The 22891-nt window shown below is 42.2% G+C and overlaps 2 protein-coding genes and 1 pseudogene across 2 annotated transcripts; all 3 read left to right on the top strand.

The window, feature by feature from the left end:
- Positions 1–139: 139 nt before the first annotated feature.
- Positions 140–1312, top strand: LOC119726320 (thyrotropin-releasing hormone receptor-like). Its single transcript, XM_038197976.1, has one exon. The coding sequence runs from the start codon at positions 140–142 to the stop codon at positions 1310–1312; it is 1173 nt and encodes a 390-aa protein (XP_038053904.1).
- A 9957-nt stretch (positions 1313–11269) lies between these two features.
- On the top strand, positions 11270–12526 carry LOC119726319 (D(2) dopamine receptor-like). The gene has a single exon (XM_038197975.1). The coding sequence runs from the start codon at positions 11270–11272 to the stop codon at positions 12524–12526; it is 1257 nt and encodes a 418-aa protein (XP_038053903.1).
- Positions 12527–19630: 7104 nt separating this feature from the next.
- Positions 19631–20853, top strand: LOC119726318 (annotated as a pseudogene).
- Positions 20854–22891: the final 2038 nt, after the last annotated feature.

Below are 22891 nucleotides of genomic sequence, written 5' to 3'. Positions count from 1 at the left end.
ACTTAAAGTTTAGTATATATTTCGGAGGTGTGCACTCGAATTTAGACCAGTTTCTGAATGCGCTGATTTTCACTGAAGCTTGGCAATTTTGTATTGGTAAAGTCTTATCCAGGGGAGTATTATCGTCATCTATTACAGAATGGATGCAGCTTATCTGAACACGACACCTGTCTCGACCTCAGTGGTTAGACCTGGCCGCACGGAAACAACCATCCTCCTGGTTTACTTTCTTCTGGTCGTGATACTGGGAGTTCCCGGCAACTGCCTCATCCTCCGCGTGTACTGGGGCAAAACCAACAAGTCCAGCACCAATGTTCTCATAATGGGGCTGGCCCTCTCGGACCTGATAGTCTGCCTGACACGACCGTACGACATCGCTTGGTACTCGGCGCCTCTGACCAGTGCCGATGTGCCGAATATCTACAGTCGGTTCGACTGTTGGAACAACACGATCATCGGTACCTCTATCCTGATAACCGCTGTGATCGCAGTGGATCGCTACGACTGTATCTGCCGTCCCAACCGGCGCATCATGACGTACGCACGGGCCCGGAAAGCCCTTTTTGCAGCCCTTTCAGCTTCCGTAGCAGCCAACACCCCGCTTTACGTGCACACATATCTAGGCGCCGATGCCCCACCACCTCTGATTGTTGTGATGAACGCGCTGCAGATCATGGTGTTTGCAACTGCCCTGGTGACTATTTTGGTGTTCTACAGAAATGTGTACTTGACCATACGGAAACACGTTCAAATCGGGGCCGCACCGGCAAGAAGTGCTCAGCAAGGTCGAACAGCGTTGGCTTCTTTAGCCATTGCAACTGTGTCGGCGATGATGTTCATGCACATGAACGGCTTGTCTGCTCTCCCAACTTCAAATATTGACATCAAATTATTCAGGGTTCAGACACGCTTATCGAACAACCGTGAGACGGCTCAAAGCAGTGATATGCCAAGGTCGAGCAGAGGAGTTGCCAATGATGAGGCGAACATAAGCGAGAATCGGCAAAAACGAGCGCTTACACGGCCATTCCGCTTATTACCACCGCACATCGGGCGTAGACAGGCAACACCGACACTGCAGCGTCGGACCACCGCCATGCTGTTCATCACCAGTGTGGTATTCCTGTTATCGTGGCTGCCCTACTGGATCTTTTCCTTGTGTAATATATTTGGCGTGAACTCCGATTTGCTTCTGTATCTCCTAAATCTTCTCTACCTAAATCATGCCGTCAATCCGTTTATTTATGGCCTGGCCAACAAAAGGTTCCGCAAAGATTGTAGAGATGTTTTCCGGAAGTTGGGACGCTGCTAGAACCTTCAATTAACCATCGTGATACTGCGAGCCATCGATATTAATGTATTTGTTTGGAGACTGGTCTTGTAAGTCCAGGCAATTTGTGGGTGGAGATTTAGAAGAAGAGAAAAGGGGGGACATTTTCTTGTATTGAGATTTGGAGCTTGTGGGCATTATTAAAGTTGTCGCGCGTTACACTGTAAAACCTGATTGGTAAAGAGAATTTTCCAGATTGCCAAAGGATTTACTTCAATCAACAGAAAAAAAGTTGTAAATGCAAATTGCATATTAATGTGGTAATGACAACTTACATTAGAAAATTATTTTTTACAACTGAAGTGAGAAAACTTTTTTTTGTTCTGCAAAAGCAATTCATAACTCTAGATGTAAAAGTGAAAAACAGCCATATGTCTGGTGACTTTTAACCGCTTACTTTTGATGAAAATTACAGATTTCTTTTACAGCGTACCTACAGGGTGTCTAAACAAAAATCGAAACCTCAAAGTGTCCTCTTTTTAACGTTCTTTTAAAAAAAAAATGCATCGCAAATACATGTTTAGTGAGGTAGTCCATTAGCTTTTCAACAACAAAAACACCTTTTCAATCGGGTAAGTATTTCGGAGATATGGCCACTTGAAATCAAGTACCGCTTTTTCATTTTGTTCACGGCGACTGATATTTTGACTGCCGCAATAAAAATACTGAAAAGGCTACCAAGGGCAGAGACAGAGCAGCAAAGTAAACATCTAAGAAGTTAACCAAACAGTTCTTTTCAAAATGAACAAACTAAAGCAAGAAAGATTCAAAAATTACAGAAAGCAAAACGACCCTCATCTCAAATCCTTAAAAGTTTCTAACAAATGACAATTGAGACCGTGGACAGATTGAACAATCGGCTCTAATTGGAATTGCAAAGATGTTGAAAAGCTAATGGAATATACTCTCTAAGTATAGATATTTGCGATGTATTTTTTAAAAGTTGTGAAAAACAGGACACTTTTAGGGTTCGGGTTTTTGTTCTTTTGAGACAGCCTGTATCTACATAGGGAAGTCTGAGTACCGAGTCATTGTCGTTGCCAGCCAATCTGAAGTCGTCCGAAAGTCATTCGGCCTTAAGTCAAGCGATTGTGACAACAACCATTTCATTGACATTATCCAAGTCACAAATACGAATCGTAAAATTTGACTAGCGATTGACTTGTGGTCGAATTGTGATTGAAATTCTAATACAAAATCATAAAGGATAACGCTGAAAAGGATGTCACATTACTTTGCATCAGTTTACTTTCAAATTACTTCGCATCTCTTTATATTCTTTAGGCCTATACAGGGTGACCATAAAAATGTATGCAAGCAGATATCCTTTTATTTCCCAAAAACTACTTCACAAGAGTGTTTCATCTTGATGGAGCATATTAATTATTGTGAATCAGTGAGAATGCCATGGAAATCCATTCATGCAAGCCAGAGATCTAACAGATTGTAAGAGGCTGTGGGTTCTTTTTACCCATTCCAATGGGATTCACACGGTTAGTGATATCAGTGCATCAGATTTAAGTTAACTTCGTAAATCCCATCCCATTGGAATGGCTGAAAAACACATAGCCTTTTACAATCTGTTCTCTGGTATGCGTGAACGGATTTCCATAGCATTTTTACTGAATATAAACAAGAGTATATATAGTTAATATGCTCCATCAAGATAAAATACTCATGTTAAGTTGTTGTTGAGAAATTTCAGGATATCTGCTTGCACAACTTTTTTGGGGAACAGCCAGCGCTGCTTTCCACGTCAGTAATTATCTAAACCGGTATCAAAATACAAAGTGAATCGCCTAAGTAAAAGCAAACATTCGTGTTCCTATTTAGTCGCACCGCAGGTTGAGTTACCCCTAATGGATGCGTGGATATCAAATGGCTACACGTGGATCTGGTTGCATATTACCAAGCAAATTGAGTAAGCCTCCTATGGTGATTATGTCGTTTTGATTGTAATTAATCAAAGGTGATCGCGCATTAGCGGTGTTTGCAAGAGTGATGACATGCAGTGATGTTGAAAATGATGAGGCTTGCGCGTAATTTAAGGGCACGTGGGAATATTGCCCATTACCTAGAAACGGACCTAACGATTTCACGAGAGACAGTTTGCTCAGATTAGAGAAAGGATTGGTAGCGGAACCAAATATAATTTCATTATCATTTTGCCTGAAATGGACTTAATTTTCGAGGAAGCCATTTTGATCGTGTTCCCAGAAGCCATTTTGATAGTGTTCCCTGATTGTATTTTATAAATGGGATGGTGCCGGACTATTTATGCATTCTAGCCTCACTTTCAAGGTTTTTTTTACCATGATGTGGCTTAAAGGGAATGTACAACATTTGCTTTTGCTGCATTTGTCAGAAATAAAGGGATTTGGAGGATTCGTATTTCATAGCAAATAGTGTTAAACTGACTTGTTTCACGTTTTGTGCCATGCTGGAAAAACTAAGAAAACCAATCATGCTCTTGTAGTCTGGTTCCCTGAACCCAATCAATATGAAACGGAGCAATTTACAGACTTTGGGGAACGTCTTTTACAGGATTTTACCACGATTTTACAGGTTGTTTTAGACTGTCATTCCCTAACGATCCAGTAAGGTATTTTGTGTTAACCTATTTCTGTGACGTCACACTATTGTTAAAAGTGTAGATTATTTTCACAAATCTACACTTAACTGTAGATTATTTTGAGAATCTACACCTAACTGTAGATTCTAAACCTAACTGTAGATTATTGTATGAATCCACAGTTTTTGTTTAAAAAATTCCACGTATATTCCAGCACTGTATAATTCCATGTATAACTCTATGTATAATTCCGGCACTAAAAGTTTCGTGAGGTGTAGATTCTCAAAATAATCTACAGTTAAGTTTCAGTCCATTCTAATGAAAAGAAAAAGAACTGTTAATGGTACTCAAAAATGTACGAATTTTGTTGTTTTTCCCAAAAGAATTTGACGTGTACCTGATTTTAATAAATAACATACTGCTTTAGTTGGTTTATTTTTTTTACACAAAATGTTCTCATTTGATTTTTAATTTACCGTGCTGATATGTTTAATATAACATACGGTGGCAATTATAAATTGTAACCTAAAGCGCAGTGTTAAATATTCCTCTTTATGTTATTTGCAGATCCCTTTATTCTTATTTTAAGTCTTATTTCTTATTTTTATATTATTATCTATATGTTAATGCTGAAATTGTATTAATGCTAAAACAATTAATCTTTATTTTTTGTCTTTAAATAATTTTTTTGTCTTTAAATTTCCATTATAAAAAAAATCAGTGGATACCCCTCGGTAAACTTAGAATATGTACACATCTTTCATTATCAAAATGACAATCATAAATAGAATGGACGAATAACTAACGAAATCAAATGAAACTTACTCAATCATAAACGTCTCAGACTATATTCCAATGTAATGTATTTTCCAAGCAAAATTATTTCCTGTGGTGAGTGAGATGGGAATATTCCGATGTGTAGCCTACTCCACAAATATCATGATATCAAGGTAAAGAAATGTGGTTCTCGATTGAATGGCCAATGACATGTGGTTCCACAAATCAAAAAGCTCTATGCACAAATGAGTTGCTTGCCAACTTTTTCTTGTGCTCGGTGATTAAACTCCTCACATCAATCCCGTAAAAAACAGCATCAAAGTATTTAAATCCCCTAGAACTCCATTTGGCTTGGGGAGTAAGGAAAGACAGTGTGTTCGCACTAAACATGTGATCGTACGGTTATGTGCTTAGTCTATGGGAAAGTGTTATATTAGAGGGACAAAGGAAAACAAAATAGTTGTCCTCAGGCGTATAGTAAAAAAAGACTGTGCGTGCGTGTGTGTGTGACTTACGTTAACAATAGGACCTTGTTACGATGCAAGCACAGGGCCAGGCAAAGTTGACTAGATTGTGCAAATCTACACTTATTCACAAATGTGGTAAACCAGGGATCTTATTTGCATAATAGGTTAAGTCGGAGAATAGACTCGGAACTGTAGATTAGTGCAATTCGCCTCGTCCATTCTTAGCACGAATCTACAGTTCCTCGTCCATTCTCTATAACATAATTTATCATTTCATTTTCTGATGTTTGCAAATGTTGTATCTTCCCTTTAAAACTTAAGGTAAGTTTAATCACAAATTTGAAATTATTCATCCAAGCAGACTGTTTTGGTTAAAACTTGCGTCACTGTGAAATCAACTGAAATGACACGAAAGATTGATTTAACTTGCTCTTACTTGTAATGGTACGTCATTCATCACATAGCAACAATAACAGCCATTATCCCCCCCAAAAAATAATCGGTCTCTGGTCAGACCGAAGTTCCGGAGTGGATGCGGCGACGCGGTTTGTTTGTTTGTTTGTTTGTTTGTTTGTTTTTTGGTGGCTTTTTTTTTTCAAGCTTGAATTGTACAGACAAGATGGGTACTATTTTGCTTGTTTGTGTCCTCATTATACAATGTCCTCCATAATTTGCCTTGGTGCCCTTTATCATTTGTCTTGGTGCAATTTCCCCATTCCTTCGTGCTCCTTGGTACAAAAACTTGAGGAGGTGCGGCAATAGAGGGCGCTGTTGTAGCTTCCGTGTTAATTTGAAGAAAAAAAATGGTTGACGCGCATGATTAAAATCGACGCGCGCGCTGACCAGAGACCGAGCATTTTTTTTTTGCCTTATATACCTATTTAAGGGGTGTTTTTTTCAACACACGCAAGGCAGATAAGATAGCTTGATGTTAGCGCCCTCATGTGGTCGCTGACAGGAAGGCATTTATGCACAGTAGATTTCTCCTGACTATTTGTAGTTCACTTTATGTCATTGCTTTCATTTCTCATCGTAAGTTTCAAAAATGAAGATTCTACCTCGCTTTCAATGTAATATGCCCGACTCGTGCACAAGCCAATGGGTTGCGTAGAAGAAACAATCACTGAACATTGTTTTTATTACATTTGCCCACGGATACATTTTTTTTTAATTTGACGATATTTATTAATAAAATACTGTGAAGAATATCCTTCAAGTGTGACCCTGATGTCATGCATACTAATACCAGCAGAATTAGAGTCATGAGTTGTCTCGAAAGCAGTTTTACGAATTGTAAACGAGTGCGTGTTGTTCAGAATATGAAAAGGCAAATTTTGAAAACCAAGCTATAGCAATGAAATGCACTAGCGAGACCAAACATTTTGCAACGGGCCTTCTACACAAGTTGGCCATTTTGTCGTGTTCCCTGAATGTAAATTGTGAACTGTTGAATGGGATGGTGTCAGACTATATTCACTATAGCCTCACTTTGTTTTTGTTTTTAAATGTGGCTTAAAACATTAGAGTATGTTTAATCACAAATTTAAAATTATTCATCAGAGCAGACTGGTATTAACTTGTAACGTCATTGCTTTTATTTCTAAATTCCAAAAATGAAGATTTTACCTCATTCTCAATCTTATATGGCCGACTCGTGAATAAGGCCCATAGGTTTTAACTGGTTTGTCACATAGTCTGCACTGAGCTGGAACTTCAACTGGTCACTTCTAATGATGTTGTTTTCTTAGGATGATGAACAAGTTTGTTGCTTCAAACGAAACACAAATGCACTCAAATCAAATGATCCTATAGATGTGCCCTCAATGGCGGAGAAAACATTTCATAATTATTGATGTGCAGCCTTCACTCCGAACAAGTCGAGCTGTAACTATACAGTATAATTAAATTTAAAAATTCATACAGAAAATTTCACAAAGCGCACAGACTCAAACACGATTTAGAAATCCTTCGAAACAAATTACTGCAGAGATATTGTTCAGACTTCTAAAGGAAAAGTAATTACGTGTTGATCAATATAAAAAAACATTCAATTGGTCTCTGGCTTTTAGTCAGAGTCACTGTCATGAAAACGTAATTACTGCTTCACCAGAATTCTTTTATTATATCGGAAGTGTAGCTTCCTTTGTGCACTGATAAAAATGTGATTTGATTGCGTTTCAAGGCAGGAGTTTTGAAATTTGATATCCGATGTTTGCTGCAAGAGTTGCGGCTTTTTGAATTTGGTTAACACCAAAGAAAGAATAGGTCTCTCTGGGCAGAAAGCGAAAAGGGGACAATTTTACGGCGCTGGTTAAAAAGCCATCCAATCTGCAGTTGGGGAAAATGGGTCAATTCCGTGTTTCAAGACGTAGAGACGTAGACTTGCAGGGGCGGATCCAGGAATTTTAGCAGGGGGGGGGGTTCAAACAAATTGAAATGTAGACAGGTTTTTTTGCTTCCCGACACTTGGCCTCCGAAAATCATGAAGGGGGGGGGGGGGCTCGTACCATACTTTAAATCGGGCGCTGTTCAAATCCGACGATTATTAACACTATAATACAGAATAGTGTACAAATACCCCCTAACCAAGCTGGCTCTGTCTGTATTATATGTGAACAGGCGGACATTATTACCAGTATAATTTTTGGGTGTCAGAAGAGGGGGGTTCGTATTATTTTTAAGGAATTTTTTTTTTTTTTTTTTTTTTGGACAGAGCTGGGGGGTTTGACCTCCCCCCCCCCCCCCCCCCGTGGATCCGCGCCTGACTTGCTAACGCTTCTTCGCTCAAAAAGCCAGGCACGCCTTGCTAGGGGGTCTGGAGGCATGCCCCCCCCCCCCCTCAAAATGTTGAGATCTACGATGCTTTTTCCTGCATTCAAAGGAAATTAGAGTATAAATTTAAGAAACTTTAACATTCCATTTATTATCATTTGCTCCGATTTACTATCATCAATACACCAGTAAGCGGCTGACTGGGATTAATATCCGCCTGTGCACAAAATTCGAACAGAGGCAGCTGTGTTGCGGGGTAATTGTACAATATTTTGTAATATAGTGTTTATGTTCGTCAGATTTGAACAGCAACCCCATTGAAAACGATCCTCCCACGACCCCCCCCCCCCCCCACACACACACACACACACCTACTGATTTTATGGAGGCAAAGTGTCCGGAGAAAACAAACTGCCTACATGAAGCCCCCTCCCCTGCAAAACTTCCTGGAAACGCCCCTGATAAGATGGACACGTCTTCCTTGGTTTGCAGGTCGTGAATGCTTTCACTGATCAGGTCTCGTGTGCATTGCTCCGTCTTCTCCCGTAGTCTCGTGGCTGTCTGAAGTGGTCTGCCTGCGAGTGTATTACCTCTTCTCTAATGCATTTTACTGTCTCAGCTTATTACTTGCAATTTCCCCGACCCGGCACGAACTCATCTTGTGTCACATCGTGCAAGATTTGGGCAGTTCTCGATTTCCGCTTAACTTGGAGTGCTTTTCCACGAATGATAAACCATTTGCGACTTTGGTTTTCTTTTTTTATTTTGCATCCAAGTCACTATTTCTTAATGTCTATTCTGAGAAAGATGATCATGGAAAGATATATTCCGATAATACGTCATTTCTAGGTTTTCCAGGATAAAATTAGTTTTGCGAGAGAAGTTACATATTTTTTTCATTTTGATACATTCTGTTCTGAACTGTATATCCATTGGAAAGTTTGTCATTTCGTCTTTAAAGCAATGCAAGTGTGGAAAATTGTATGTGAATCTTTTGTTCAATGCGATCTTTATTTGTACATTATGTCATTTGCTACTCTGAAATAGCGTACCATTTTTATATGATAAATTTGACTTCATTACACCTTATATGTCTATCGACAATGGAGACTTCGCGCAAATTTTCAGTCGTAAACACCTTACACAATCGTTCTTGTTCAGCCTCATAACAAAAGAACAAAGGAAAAATTTGATGCTGAATTTTATTATGATCCTTTCCAGCGTCCCCAATTTAATTAATAAAGGCGGGAAAGACACAAGGTGAGCGATGGCACCATATACTGTGATTTAATTGTGCCTCCATAAACAGTTCCTGTACATATCCTGATTAAATTATCTCACAGAGACCTGCGCTGCTTTTTGATTTGGTGCAATGCACGATAATTTCCTTCAGACGAGCTCACGAAAAAGGTTAATTTTAATTTTGTATATCAGCATTTGAATTGTCTTCATCTGTCAGCAAGTTTCTAGATCAACACGCAATGCTTAATGAAGCCAAGTATTTACAAAGATGTTGAGAGAATGCTCCCAGTTCTCAGGAGATGCATGTTCAAACCACAAAAGGGTTTATAACGGTTCCGAAGCCGCTATATTTAATAGAGCCTGAAAGTTCACCCCTGATGGCGCGCTTCCAGAACCCTTCGATAGGAAAATTTACGTCCACACATTTCAGAAGTTGCCTTTTTTTTGGTTCATTGATTTCTTAAGAATGTCACCCCGAAAAAAGGGCCTTTTTGAAATCGTCACCTGCATATCAATGTATGGAAACTGATAAATCGCCTGACATGAAAGAGAAATATCAGGCCAAAATTGACCTCTCATTTCCGAAAATCTATAAATACATGATACGGACTAATGCAGCTTACGGGTTCATACCCCTAAATCGGTGTACGTAGATGAGAATTTCTGAAATGTGTCGTGGTCATGATGTGACAACCGACATTGAAATAGGAGACCTAGATGTATTTTAGGGTTTTCAAATTGTGTGAATAAACTTAAAGGACTCGTTATTAACAAGAAAAAAACTTAAGTTGACCGTCACGGGACTGAACCCAGGATCTGCTCAAGCCAGCCCCACTAAATCTAGAACCCATCGACTGTTGGGAAGTAAATCTCCGCAACGTTACACATTCTCGTTCTCAGGCAAGTACACGACATGCAAACAAACGTGCACGATCAAGGAGACCTGGGAACGACAATGTCGGATATGAAAGGTCGTACATAAAATTCGGGGTTTGTTTTACCCATTTCAAGTGATTTTTGTCCTCAATTTTTTGCTGAAATAATAATTAGATAAATTCTAACAGAAGTGTTTCTTGGGGTACTACAGTAAGAAATCACTCTGCCAAACATTTTAGCATGTGAAAGTTCAACCTATACAGTGTGTATAAAAAAAAAATGCAAACAAAATATAACGGAATGCCATGCAGATGTAGAATGTATAACTAACAGAGATAATGGTTTGAAAGATACGCCTTTCCACTTTAAAATGAGACATCCAACGTCCCAATCTGATACTTTTTGACAGAGGTATGAGTAATTTTCCAAGAGAGTTCAAATTGACCATGGGACCAAGTTTTCAATTTTAGGCATTGGGACACTGAACCTAATTGCCTCTGTGTGGTTTGGCAAGTAAACACAGCTCTAAACACTTTCTTGCTATCACCTCATGCTAAAAATGTTAAGCATGTAAAGTTTGTAAACATGTTTACACACTGACAGCATTGGGTGTTTAGAATAGTGTTTACTCGCAAACACATTTTTTGTCGGTCAGGCAATTATCCACACAGGGGCGGTTAGGCTACCTTCATCCCAAATGCCTAAAATTAAAAACTTGGTCCCATGGTCAATTTGACCTCTCTTGGAAAATTACTCATAACTCTGTTATGATTTGGACGTTTGATGCCTCAGTTGAAAGTATAAAGGCGTATCTTTCAAACCATACCTATAGTATATACAATGTTGGTTTTAAATTCTACGTCTGGCATTCCTTTATATTTTTTTTGATACATACTGTAGTGTAAAATGCCCATAGTCGGGCAGCGCGAGGGTTCCGGAAGATCGCCACGTGACCTGTCCCTTCCAGGCTCTATTCATCGCTGATAATTAACGAATTTCGCACGCGCATGGCCGTCGGTGATTGGTCAACCTCCACACAAGCAAGTTTGTAATTGGGTCGATCACATCGTCAGCGCGGTGCGTCGCAAGTATAATAGGTAATACTGCGGAAAATAGCTGCCAATGTGTTTTCTTCTGGCGCACCAGTAATGTTACAGCCGTATCATCCGCTATCTTCGTAGACAACTTAAGAAGGGGAATTTGAACACAGGTTTGTTGAGAGAAAATCCAGCCATGGAGAATACTTCAGTGCCGAATTCAACGGCTCTTTTTGAAAACGCAGAGTCGGATTCAGGCCTGTCTGACACGGCTGGAAACATATTCCAGCTGATTGTGCAGAGCGTCATTTTCTTATTCGGCGTGCCTGGTAACTGCCTCATACTCCGTGTCTACTGGACAAAGACTCTAAAAACCAGTACCCATGTTTTCATCATGGGCTTAGCCTGGGCCGATCTGGTAGTCTGCGTGCTGGCTGTGCATCGTATTTATGATAAGGTTGCTGATATGGCTGGCTATGAGGTTCCGCAGTTCACATTTATTATTTGGGCTCTTGATACAACAGCCATCGCAACGTCGATTATGATGACCGCTGTGATCGCAGCGGACCGCTACGACTGCGTATGCCGGCCACACCGCCGGTTCTTCACCCACAAACGCGGCAAGATATCAGCTTTTGCGGCATTTGTATTCTCACTGGTCATCAATATTCCTGCCTTCATACCCACAACCCCTGCCAGCAGGCAGTCATTGGGCCGTTTGCGGTTGGCATTCCAGGTCATTTGCTTCGTCGTGGCGCTCGTGATGATCGCCCTGTGTTACGGCAAAGTCTACATGACCATCAAGAAACACACCAAAGTCGGCGTCAAAAGTACCACTGGAGATCGCAGCGTCTCTCGATTAGCCGACGAATGGTCGACAAGGCTACAGGATTCCGTAATCACAAATGTGGGACCGAACATTCCTACCGTCTCTTCCGTGTCGACGTTGATCAGTAAACCATGCTCGAGCGCGGTAGCTGATGGCAGTAGAATGGCACTAAGCAAGGGACCATCGAGCCGCGAAATCGACGAATCGACCCTTGACGAAAACGGAATTAGATTGGCCAGTCACTCACAAGCGACTTTGACCAAACGTGTACTATTGTTGAAGGAGACAGAATCCCGTGTTGCGAATAGGAACAGTGACCCTAGCCAACGCCAAAGTAATGCAGAACGCGCACCACCAAAGACAAATGCAGCAGTTTTACAGCGTAAGACAACCAGGATGCTCTTCATCACCAGCGTTGTGTTTCTCCTGACCTGGCTACCCTACTGGATGCGTCTTGCCGCTGTGTTTGCGTCCTACTACGACCCAGTGTTTCGTATGATCCTCGAGCAGCTCTCCGTAACTCTCTACGTCAACAATGCCGTGAACCCACTGATTTACGGACTTGCCAACAGACGGTTCAGGAAAGACTGCAAGACAATTCTCAGTAAGATTAAGCTCTGCTAGAATGACACTAGTTAACGTGTCTTTTTGTCTTCATGCAGTTGATACTAATTGTCAGTGTACCTAAAAGACACCGTTTTTGACAAACAGAAAATAACAGAAATGACAGACCATGAACAAAAGGGGTGTTGTAGACTTTTAACCCCATCAGCACCCGGGTTTTTGGGTCTTCTCGCGGCCGGGGGCACAAATTGATCCCACATCCTTATATCCATAATTATGCGACTGCTGATTTTCTTAAAATTTTGCAGGAATGTTCACTTGTTGGTATTTTACTATAAGATGTCACTTGCTTGCGCTGCGGTACCAACAATAGGCCGCTTTGCTTTGTATTTGCCTTTTATTGATTTTAATGTGAACGAAGATGTATTTACCTGTGAGTCAAGTGGTATCTTGTGATCCAAAATTGAATAACAAACCCACCACCCCGAGGTTTTCGCGCTCGGGAGTCTACCAAATGGGCACTTGGTTTTGACTTGTTCAGGTAATACGATCTCTAAATATCTATAAACCTGTCGGTCAGTCATGTACGTGACGTCAAAAAAGACGCCGTTCCTCTTTGGCTGTCATAGTTCACGTGTTGGTTTGCCTTTCTCGTGAATGCTTTTACTGATCAGGTCTCGTGTGCATTGTTGCTCTCCCATAGCCTTATGACTGTATCACATGAAATGTTCTCACTTTGTACATACTTCACCTTATCTCAAGGTGTTTTACTGTCTCATCTTATAAGTTGAAATTTTCCTGACGCGGCACAAACTCAACTTGCTTCACACTGACAGAAGTTTATAGACACGCTTAACTTGAAAGGGTTGTCCATAAAATGGTTAACAGTTTGCGGCATTCGCCTTTTCCTGTTGTTGTTTGTATCCAAGTCTCTGTTTATGATAGTCCACTTTTAAGTAGGATTGTAATTATGAATATATATGGAAAGAGTTATCCAGATTAATTGAATGTTAGTTCTATGTTTTTACGGATAATTTGTATTTGGTGATAGATGAATCTTTCATTTTGATACAGTCTTTTCCAAACTGTATCTATTAGAAAGTGTCATGTCAACCTTAAAACTATATACATGATTATGACACAACAAGTTGCCACATTGAAACAGCTTATTGATATGACTTTTAAGATAAATTTGACGTCAACAAACCATTAGTCTATATACAATGGTGACTTCGTGCACCTTGCCGTCGTAAAGACCTTTAACAATCTGTCTTGTTCAGCCTCATCACAAAAAAAGGGGAAAAGAAACAAAAAACAAAGAAAAAAACAAGAAGATCATTAGTTTCAAACTCGGTCCTGAATGTTATTGTGATCCTTCCCAGCGCCTCCAATGTAATTAACATAGATAGGAAAGACATCAGAAGAGCGACGGCACCATTACCGCGATTAAATTGCGCCTGAAAACAGTTCCTGTGCAGAATAACCAGATTAAATTACCTCACATAAACCTACGCTGCTTTTGTCTTGGTAAAAAGCTTGATAAGTTCCTTTAGACCATTTCTACAAGTACTTGAATTGTCTTCGTCTATCAGCAAGTTTCTAGATGAAAACGCAATACTTAAAACGCCAAGTATGTACAAGAATGTTTATAGAATGCTGCCAGTTCTCCGGGGATGCGTGTTCATAACGAAGACGATAAAAGGTTAGGAAGCCGGTACTTAGGCTTCGCTGATTTTTATCAACGACTTTTGGAACGCGCATTTGAACGTGATTGGCCAACCTAGCTCTCAATTAACAAAAAGAAAAACGGGGCCGAGCACAATCCGTCGTCTCCGCTGTGCGTCGCATTAACGATATGCTGCGGAGATAGTGCGGGAGTTCTTCGGACGCACCAGTAGAGACAGACAAATTAAAGTCGTGACATCAGCTGCTCTTTTGAGACACCCTAACAAAGATAATTTTAACACAACTTTGTTGAGAGAAACTCAAGCCATGGAGAATACTTCAGTGGCGAATTCCACTTCTATTTTTGAAAACATGGAGTCTGATTCAGGCCTGTCTGACACGATTGGTGACCTATTCAAATTCGCTCGTACCCCCCGCCCTGCAAACAGGGCGCTGGTAAGGGCTGATGAGCTTCACAGAATCTTGTGAAGGAAGTACAGATTGACCTTCACATGCAGCAAGCGCGCTACGCATGATGGGCACCGGAAGCTAGTTTGTGTGACGTGTTCTACGTAATAGGTCACGCAAAATCTATCCAATGAGAGCTCAAATGACGTCAGCCCTGACCAGCGTCCTGTTTACAGGAAAGGGTGGGGCAACCTCGTACCCAGGGTGTCGAGCAGTACGCGCCCATCACTACCTGCTCTCTCACCCTGGTATTGGATCATTTGCATGTGCAAGATTTTTGAACACGTATGCAAATGACAAATAGTCTGGTGCCTGCATGTGCGTTACATTAGCGTTTGTTTTTGTATGCGGTGTCTGGGGTAAAAACAAAGTCAATTCGTAGCAGCGCGAGCATGGCGTGAGTTACGAAAACACGATTTTTATTCAATTAATCTGTTACGATCTTAACGAAACAATATGCAGTATCACATTTCATATTAATACATGTATTAACAAACTGGAAAGGAAATTAATATTTTCGAGAAGGCGTGGACAAATGATCGCGAAAACACGTACTGCACGTTGTGAATAACAACACCAAGTACACGATAAAAATCCATTACTAGCCAATTGCGGTCGAATCAGGAAACAGGAAGAAAGTTTCCTATCCAGGGTTTACTATTGGAAACCGTGTTGGAAATAAAGTAAGCACTGGGGACGAGGTTGGGGTGGGGGGTACGAGCGAACCTATTCAAACTGCATGTGCAGAACGTCATTTTCTTATATTGTGATCCTTCCCAGCGCCTCCAATGTAATTAACATAGATAGGAAAGACATCAGAAGAGCGACGGCACCATTACCGCGATTAAATTGCGCCTGAAAACAGTTCCTGTGCAGAATAACCAGATTAAATTACCTCACATAAACCTACGCTGCTTTTGTCTTGGTAAAAAGCTTGATAAGTTCCTTTAGACCATTTCTACAAGTACTTGAATTGTCTTCGTCTATCAGCAAGTTTCTAGATGAAAACGCAATACTTAAAACGCCAAGTATGTACAAGAATGTTTATAGAATGCTGCCAGTTCTCCGGGGATGCGTGTTCATAACGAAGACGATAAAAGGTTAGGAAGCCGGTACTTAGGCTTCGCTGATTTTTATCAACGACTTTTGGAACGCGCATTTGAACGTGATTGGCCAACCTAGCTCTCAATTAACAAAAAGAAAAACGGGGCCGAGCACAATCCGTCGTCTCCGCTGTGCGTCGCATTAACGATATGCTGCGGAGATAGTGCGGGAGTTCTTCGGACGCACCAGTAGAGACAGACAAATTAAAGTCGTGACATCAGCTGCTCTTTTGAGACACCCTAACAAAGATAATTTTAACACAACTTTGTTGAGAGAAACTCAAGCCATGGAGAATACTTCAGTGGCAAATTCCACTTCTATTTTTGAAAACATGGAGTCTGATTCAGGCCTGTCTGACACGATTGGTGACCTATTCAAATTCGCTCGTACCCCCCGCCCTGCAAACAGGGCGCTGGTAAGGGCTGATGAGCTTCACAGAATCTTGTGAAGGAAGTACAGATTGACCTTCACATGCAGCAAGCGCGCTACGCATGATGGGCACCGGAAGCTAGTTTGTGTGACGTGTTCTACGTAATAGGTCACGCAAAATCTATCCAATGAGAGCTCAAATGACGTCAGCCCTGACCAGCGTCCTGTTTACAGGAAAGGGTGGGGCAACCTCGTACCCAGGGTGTCGAGCAGTACGCGCCCATCACTACCTGCTCTCTCACCCTGGTATTGGATCATTTGCATGTGCAAGATTTTTGAACACGTATGCAAATGACAAATAGTCTGGTGCCTGCATGTGCGTTACATTAGCGTTTGTTTTTGTATGCGGTGTCTGGGGTAAAAACAAAGTCAATTCGTAGCAGCGCGAGCATGGCGTGAGTTACGAAAACACGATTTTTATTCAATTAATCTGTTACGATCTTAACGAAACAATATGCAGTATCACATTTCATATTAATACATGTATTAACAAACTGGAAAGGAAATTAATATTTTCGAGAAGGCGTGGACAAATGATCGCGAAAACACGTACTGCACGTTGTGAATAACAACACCAAGTACACGATAAAAATCCATTACTAGCCAATTGCGGTCGAATCAGGAAACAGGAAGAAAGTTTCCTATCCAGGGTTTACTATTGGAAACCGTGTTGGAAATAAAGTAAGCACTGGGGACGAGGTTGGGGTGGGGGGTACGAGCGAACCTATTCAAACTGCATGTGCAGAGCGTCATTTTCTTATTCGGCGTGCCCGGTAACTGCCTCATACTCCGTGTCTACTGGTCGAAGACTCTAAAAACCAGTACCCATGTTATGATCATGGCCTTAGCCTGGGCCGATCTGGCAGTCTGCGTGTTGGATGTGCATCGTATTTATGATAAGGTTGCTTCCATGGCTGAGTATGAGGTCCCTGAGTTCTATTATATTATCTGGGCTCTTGGGACAACAGCCATTGGTACGTCGGTTATGATGACTGCTGTAAACGCAGCGGACAAAAATGACTGCATATGCTGGCAACACTGCCGATTCTTCACTCACAAACGCGGCAAGATAGCAGCTTGGGCAGCATTCGTATTCTCACCGGTCATCAATATTCCTGCCTTCATCCCCAGAACCCCTGGATCTAGCGAAAGTCAGTCCGTGTCCCTTTGGAAGTTGGCATTCCAGGTTATTTGCTTCGTCCTGGTGCTCGTAATGATCGCCCTGTGTTACGGCAAAGTCTACACGACTGCAAGAAACACACAGAAGTCGACGTCAAAAGTGCAACTCGAGATTGGAGCGTCTCTCGATTAGCTGTGGAATGGTCGACGAGGCTTCAGGAGTCCGTACTTACAAAAGACGAACCGAACCATTCCGCCGTCGTTTCCGTGTCGACGTTGATCAGTAAGCCATGCTCGAGCACGGTAGCTGATGCCAGTATAATGGCCCAAAGCCAGGGAAAACCGAGCCACGAAATTGGTTGGTTGGTTGGTTGGTTGGTTGACACTTTACTCGGCCATATATTGTATTATACAACTCAAGTATTACAACTTTGCAAGTATTACAGCTTTGCAAGTATTACAGCTTTGCATTCGAATACCGGTTTTGCAAACATTGTTGCATGCGTCTAATTTGCATACTGTGGGCCTTGCATATTAGATCACTCCCCATTCCTTTTCGTTTTCTGTACTCTCGAGGTACCGGTGTAGCATGAATATAGGTTTTATGAAATACGGACTCATTGGTAGTATTGCGCATGCTCATGCATAGATAATTAGGAGAGGGACCGGTCACATGAGAGGGTTTAACTAATAAAAGGGACAAAGAGTCCGATTTTCATACGAGTTCGATTTTCATATGACACCGGTACGGACGTGAATTCTCATTTCCCAAACTACATCCATGTGCATGGTTTTTGAGCGCCCTCTATGATACTTTTATGATACGCACGCAGGTATAATTTATATCACAATTAATTTCCAGGATTTGTCGAGCAGTGCGATAGATCAGTCGGTAAAGTCGTGATTTTGTACCGCCTCGTTTGAAGCAACAAAACTGCTCGAAATCCTAATCACAGTGCAAAGAACTAACTTTTTGGAGTTTCAAGGGCAAATCCAGAACAAAATATTTGGGGGGCCAAAAAAAATTTGGTCCCCCCCCCCAAAAAAAAAAATGGGTCAAAAAAATTACGGCGAGGGGTTCGAGGCACGCTAGGGCCCTGACATTTTTGTGGGTTTCTAAATGCACTGTGGTGCGATCTGAGGCAACTTCTGATCACTTTGACCATTTTTTTTGGAGGAAAAGATGGTGACATCACTAAAAAAAATAATAAATTGGGTTCGGTTTTTTTTGGGGGGGGCGGGGCCATGGCTCCCATTGCCCCCCCCCCCCCCATCCGCCTTTGTGGAGTTTCAGCTCATTAGATACTATACACTACTTAATTTCGGTGGCGGGGCTATTTGGTGTCACAGCACGGCAGAGGGGGTGACACGAGTGGAGTCTCGGCAGAACAGTCCCTGGCTATATCCGGTTTGGGTGTTAAAAAAAAATGTTTTCAATTTTTATGACAATTATGGTATCACACCCTTCCCCCCCCCCCCCCGGTTCTAGCGTGCGCCACTCGTCATTAGAATAGGCACATAATGTGAGAAAATAATAGGAAGTTGTTATTTGCGTAAATCGTTTGGTTAAAGTCTTCAGGTTGAAATGTTTCGTGTATCTTTTCTTTTACTAAAACCAAATTAGCGCCCTCATGTTGTGTCTGTCGTATCTCAACAAGCATGATCGCTTTCTTGACTTTATGCAAATGTCCCTTGTAGTTCTTGTCATTTAATGAACCTTTGCATTCAAAAGTCAACCATTATAAGCAGCATCACTTAGTAACAGAAAAGTTCATTAGTAGCGGACGTGCTTGATACAAGACCACTGGCAGCGGCTGTGGTGATGTTTTTAGGGGAAGGACCCACTTAATTGAGCGGTGTCTTCTTTTCCACGGTTTCACACTGTGAAATATTAACGTCGTGCTTCTTTGGTCTTACCTGCACGCTCACTAAGTGAAAATAAAAGCGCCGGCAGGCAATCTTAGTTAAGTGCACACATCCATCTTTGCGATTCATTTAATTGGGTCCCCAGGGGAGGTCTGCTGTCTGGTCTCTTGTCTTCAGTGCATGCACCCTGTAATGATCACTACGGTCGTGTGTCTCAGCTCAGTACACGATGAGTTTAAGATATTTACTGAGGTTCTGTTTCTGCGTTACGCTGCAACGAATTTTGACTCGACCACGAAAAAAAGCAACTCTTTCTTCCCACCAAAAGTGGTTTATCGTTTGCTTCACGAGAAGCCCATTCTACGCTTAATTATTTTGTTACTAATGAATTTGCCGCCAATGTGATATCATTCCGAACCGTTCATTGAATGGGATCCTATAAATCTCTTGAGATCCCGTTCTCGTCGAATGAGATAAAGTAGGTGCAGCAAATGAGATAAAGCGGGTGCAGCAATGAATGCGACATTCAACTCAGACTTCTTAGTTCAATGCGACGGTGACGACGGCGTAGGCGTGGGAAAGTCTGCCACTCTTCTAGCTTACTCTGTCTTGATCTTCTGCCTGGGCGTGCCGGGTAACTCGCTCATTCTGGGTGTGTACAGGGGCAAGATCCACAAGTCCACCACGGACATTCTAGTCCAGGGTTGGCTCTGGTCGACTTGGTGGTCTGCTTGCTTCGCCTGTACGGTGTGGGGTCTCACTCCCTGTGTCTGGCCCGTGTGACAGTGCCGGATTTTTGGATGGACACGTTCAATTTTCTGAACCGGGTCTGGATCGGTATGTCCGTTTTGATCACGGCACTGATCGCGTTTGATCGCTATGACTGTGTCTGCCGCCCAAAATGCCGCCTCATGACAACGAAACGGACTAAGAGAGCTCTAGCTTGCGTCTTCGCCCTCGCATCAATTGGACACACCCCACTCTACATTATTGACATCGCGAGTGGCGACCAATCTTTGGAGGTACTGTCTACGGTGTTCTACTCATTGCGAGTCACCACATTTGTCGTTGCACTCTTCATGGTATCGGTGTGTTACAGCAAAGTGTTCTTGACCATACGGAGGCACGTTCGCATTGGATCGGTTTCCATGTCAGTTAACGGTGAATCTACACAACAGCAGTTTCTGACTGTTGAAACCGTGTCAACCCTTGACATGAAAAATCAAGCGTTCGTTTCAAAACAGCCTCTTCAAAACAATGGTCGCGAAACAGTTGCCAAACACGAAACTAGTGCGAGTGCCGGCAACCGTAATAGCAAACCTACACATTCGCGGGAAGGCCAGGGTGTCGAAATTCAGCCGACTGGGTCGGTTAACCACCCCAGCGTTTCGGTATCTACCGTTAGGAGTGGCACGGCGGTGTCACTGCCAAACCCATTCCGGAGGCCATGCTTCAAACGGAGACAATCTAATTCTTCGGTACTGCAGCGGCGCACGACCACCATGCTCTTCGTCACCAGCCTGGTGTTCCTACTGTCCTGGCTGCCTTACTGGGTTGTAACCTTGCTGAGATTCTTCGATGTGACGTACCTGGACGGCGCAGATGTGTCCATGGAACTCTTCTACCTGAACAATGTGGTGAATCCCTTCATATACGGCTTGGCCAACAGGCGGTTTCGCAAAGAGTGCGGGGACGTCCTCCGTAGAATGAGACGATGTTGGTTAATTGCACGCTAGAAGTTAACGATAAAAACAAAACCATCCAAGCAGTCAAAAACAGTGACTTGAGGGGCGGCGGAACCGGGTGGGAGGGTACTTACCCCCATATTTACCCACGTGCAGTCTTGCAGACATAATAAATGAGGCCCCGTCGAGCATAAATGTGCCCCCTCGCGATGAAACAAAACTGGCCCTTAAATTTCAGATAATTTGTTTTCAGTAACCATTTCCCAAAATGGTTTACGGAGTTCTGATATGAACGAGGAATATGGAAAACCAAGCCCCCCCCCCCCCCCCCACTATCCGGATGTCCGGATGAGAAAAACGTGTCGAAACTTGTGCCCCCCCCAAAAAAAAATGTGCCTTTTACTGAGGAAGTGCCCCTTTTTTGTGATCCCCCCCCCCCAGTTTGAAAAAGCAGGATTGACTGGCTGTGACTTGGTACAGCTATGTTTTGACTGTATGAGGATGATATCTGAGGATGCCAGCTGTATCAACCATTATAAACTTGCTGTTGTTTGTTGGTTGAATTTGACTAGTAACAGACTTGCTTATATACAAGAATTATGATCTGACTGTTGATAACTAGCCTGTGCATAAGTTATGGGCGGGGAACTAGGGCGGATCTGGGGGGCCAACAAGGGCCAGCCCCCTCCCCCCCCCCCCCCGCAAAAAAAGAACCCATTTTTATCAATAAAGGCTGGCACTGCGTACACCACCACCTTCTGCGCAAAAAAAATTGGTTAAAGTGGTCAGAAATTGCCTCAAATCGCAACACTGAGCATACAAACAATTTCGGGGCCCTTAAAATGGGCACTAGGTCGTGAATTATGAAGCGGGCCCCGATTCCCACGCCGTATTTTTGGACCCACTTTTTGGGGACCAACATTTTTTGTTCCCCCCCCCCCCTCAAAATTATGTTCTGGAACCGCCCTTGGCGGAGAAGTGGATTGAATTTCTGACTGTCTGCGGCTAATCAAACAGTAGGAGGGGTTTTAACTTAATACATGTTTGGTTTAACCCGAGACTGGCCACAAAAGAGGTAGTCTGAGGATCTTTCACTTGATTGCGTGTGCAGAGCCACATAAACTAACCTCTGTATAGCATACACATTTTATGCGACCCCACGCGCCAGCCAATCGGAGTTTTATGCAAAGTCATTTTCGATCAGAAATGTGGACTAAGCTCTTGATTGGTCAATTTGGCTGCTATGTTTTGTAAAACAACAACGGTTTACGATATAAGGTGCCCGCGCGCTGGTTACAATCTGGATGTCAAAATGCAGTCTTGTTTTGCATAATAATTCCCCAAAAGCGAGGTATCTTCTCTAAATTATGTTTAATTACCGGTAAGTCCTGGTGGTCGATAAAATAAATTTCACCCTTTTATTCCCATTCATGGCTTTGGAGATTTTTATTTTTAAAGAGCAAGTTTATTCCGAGAACCATTCCGTAACCAACTGACGCATGCACATTATGGTCGTTGACCATAATTGGTTGCAGAAAAAGTTATTGGAAGTCGTCCAGTGAAAGATAACGAGAGATTATCGGTGCTCCCCAACAGCGCCCCCTGGTGTCAGATGTATCCGTCCAGGTGCAGGTCATCTTGGGTTCGTCGGGCAAGTTTTTCATAATTGTCAATCCACTGAGAGTAAAAGTAGGCCTATTTGTTGGACTTGGTTCTTTTAAAAAATATAATAAGTTTGAATCACCGCGATTTTCCCATCTCGGAAATCACGCTGTACCAACTAATATTGTGTGTGTTTTGCCAGTGGATTAGTCCAGTGCAAACCGCCCTCTAGTGGGCTTTGAGTGAAACTGACCAATTCTTCTGATGGAATTATTTTTCCCGCAAGTGGCATCTCCTCCACTTTCCTTTTGTGACCAAGCAAAACAGTTGTGGAGCAGTGCCCCCCCCCCCCAAGTCGCATAAACCGTGCTGTTCAATAGTTTGGTTTTTGTTTTCTCTTGATGATTTTCAATTTGTATGTTTTATTCTAACCCCCCAAAATAATATTTAATTTGTTTAAATATTTTTTGTTCTATTTTGGGGATTA

This window comes from Patiria miniata, unplaced genomic scaffold (genome assembly GCF_015706575.1).
Source record: "Patiria miniata isolate m_02_andy unplaced genomic scaffold, ASM1570657v1 HiC_scaffold_2, whole genome shotgun sequence".
Classification (NCBI taxonomy): Eukaryota; Metazoa; Echinodermata; class Asteroidea; order Valvatida; family Asterinidae; genus Patiria; species Patiria miniata.
Note: the sequence above shows the minus strand (reverse complement) of the source record. Positions and strands in the feature narration are given on the sequence as shown.

Excerpts from the sequence above, each read along its gene's own strand:
- LOC119726319 (XM_038197975.1), top strand. The coding sequence starts at position 11,270 with ATGGAGAATACTTCAGTGCCGAATTCAACGGCTCTTTTTGAAAACGCA.
- LOC119726320 (XM_038197976.1), top strand. The coding sequence starts at position 140 with ATGGATGCAGCTTATCTGAACACGACACCTGTCTCGACCTCAGTGGTT.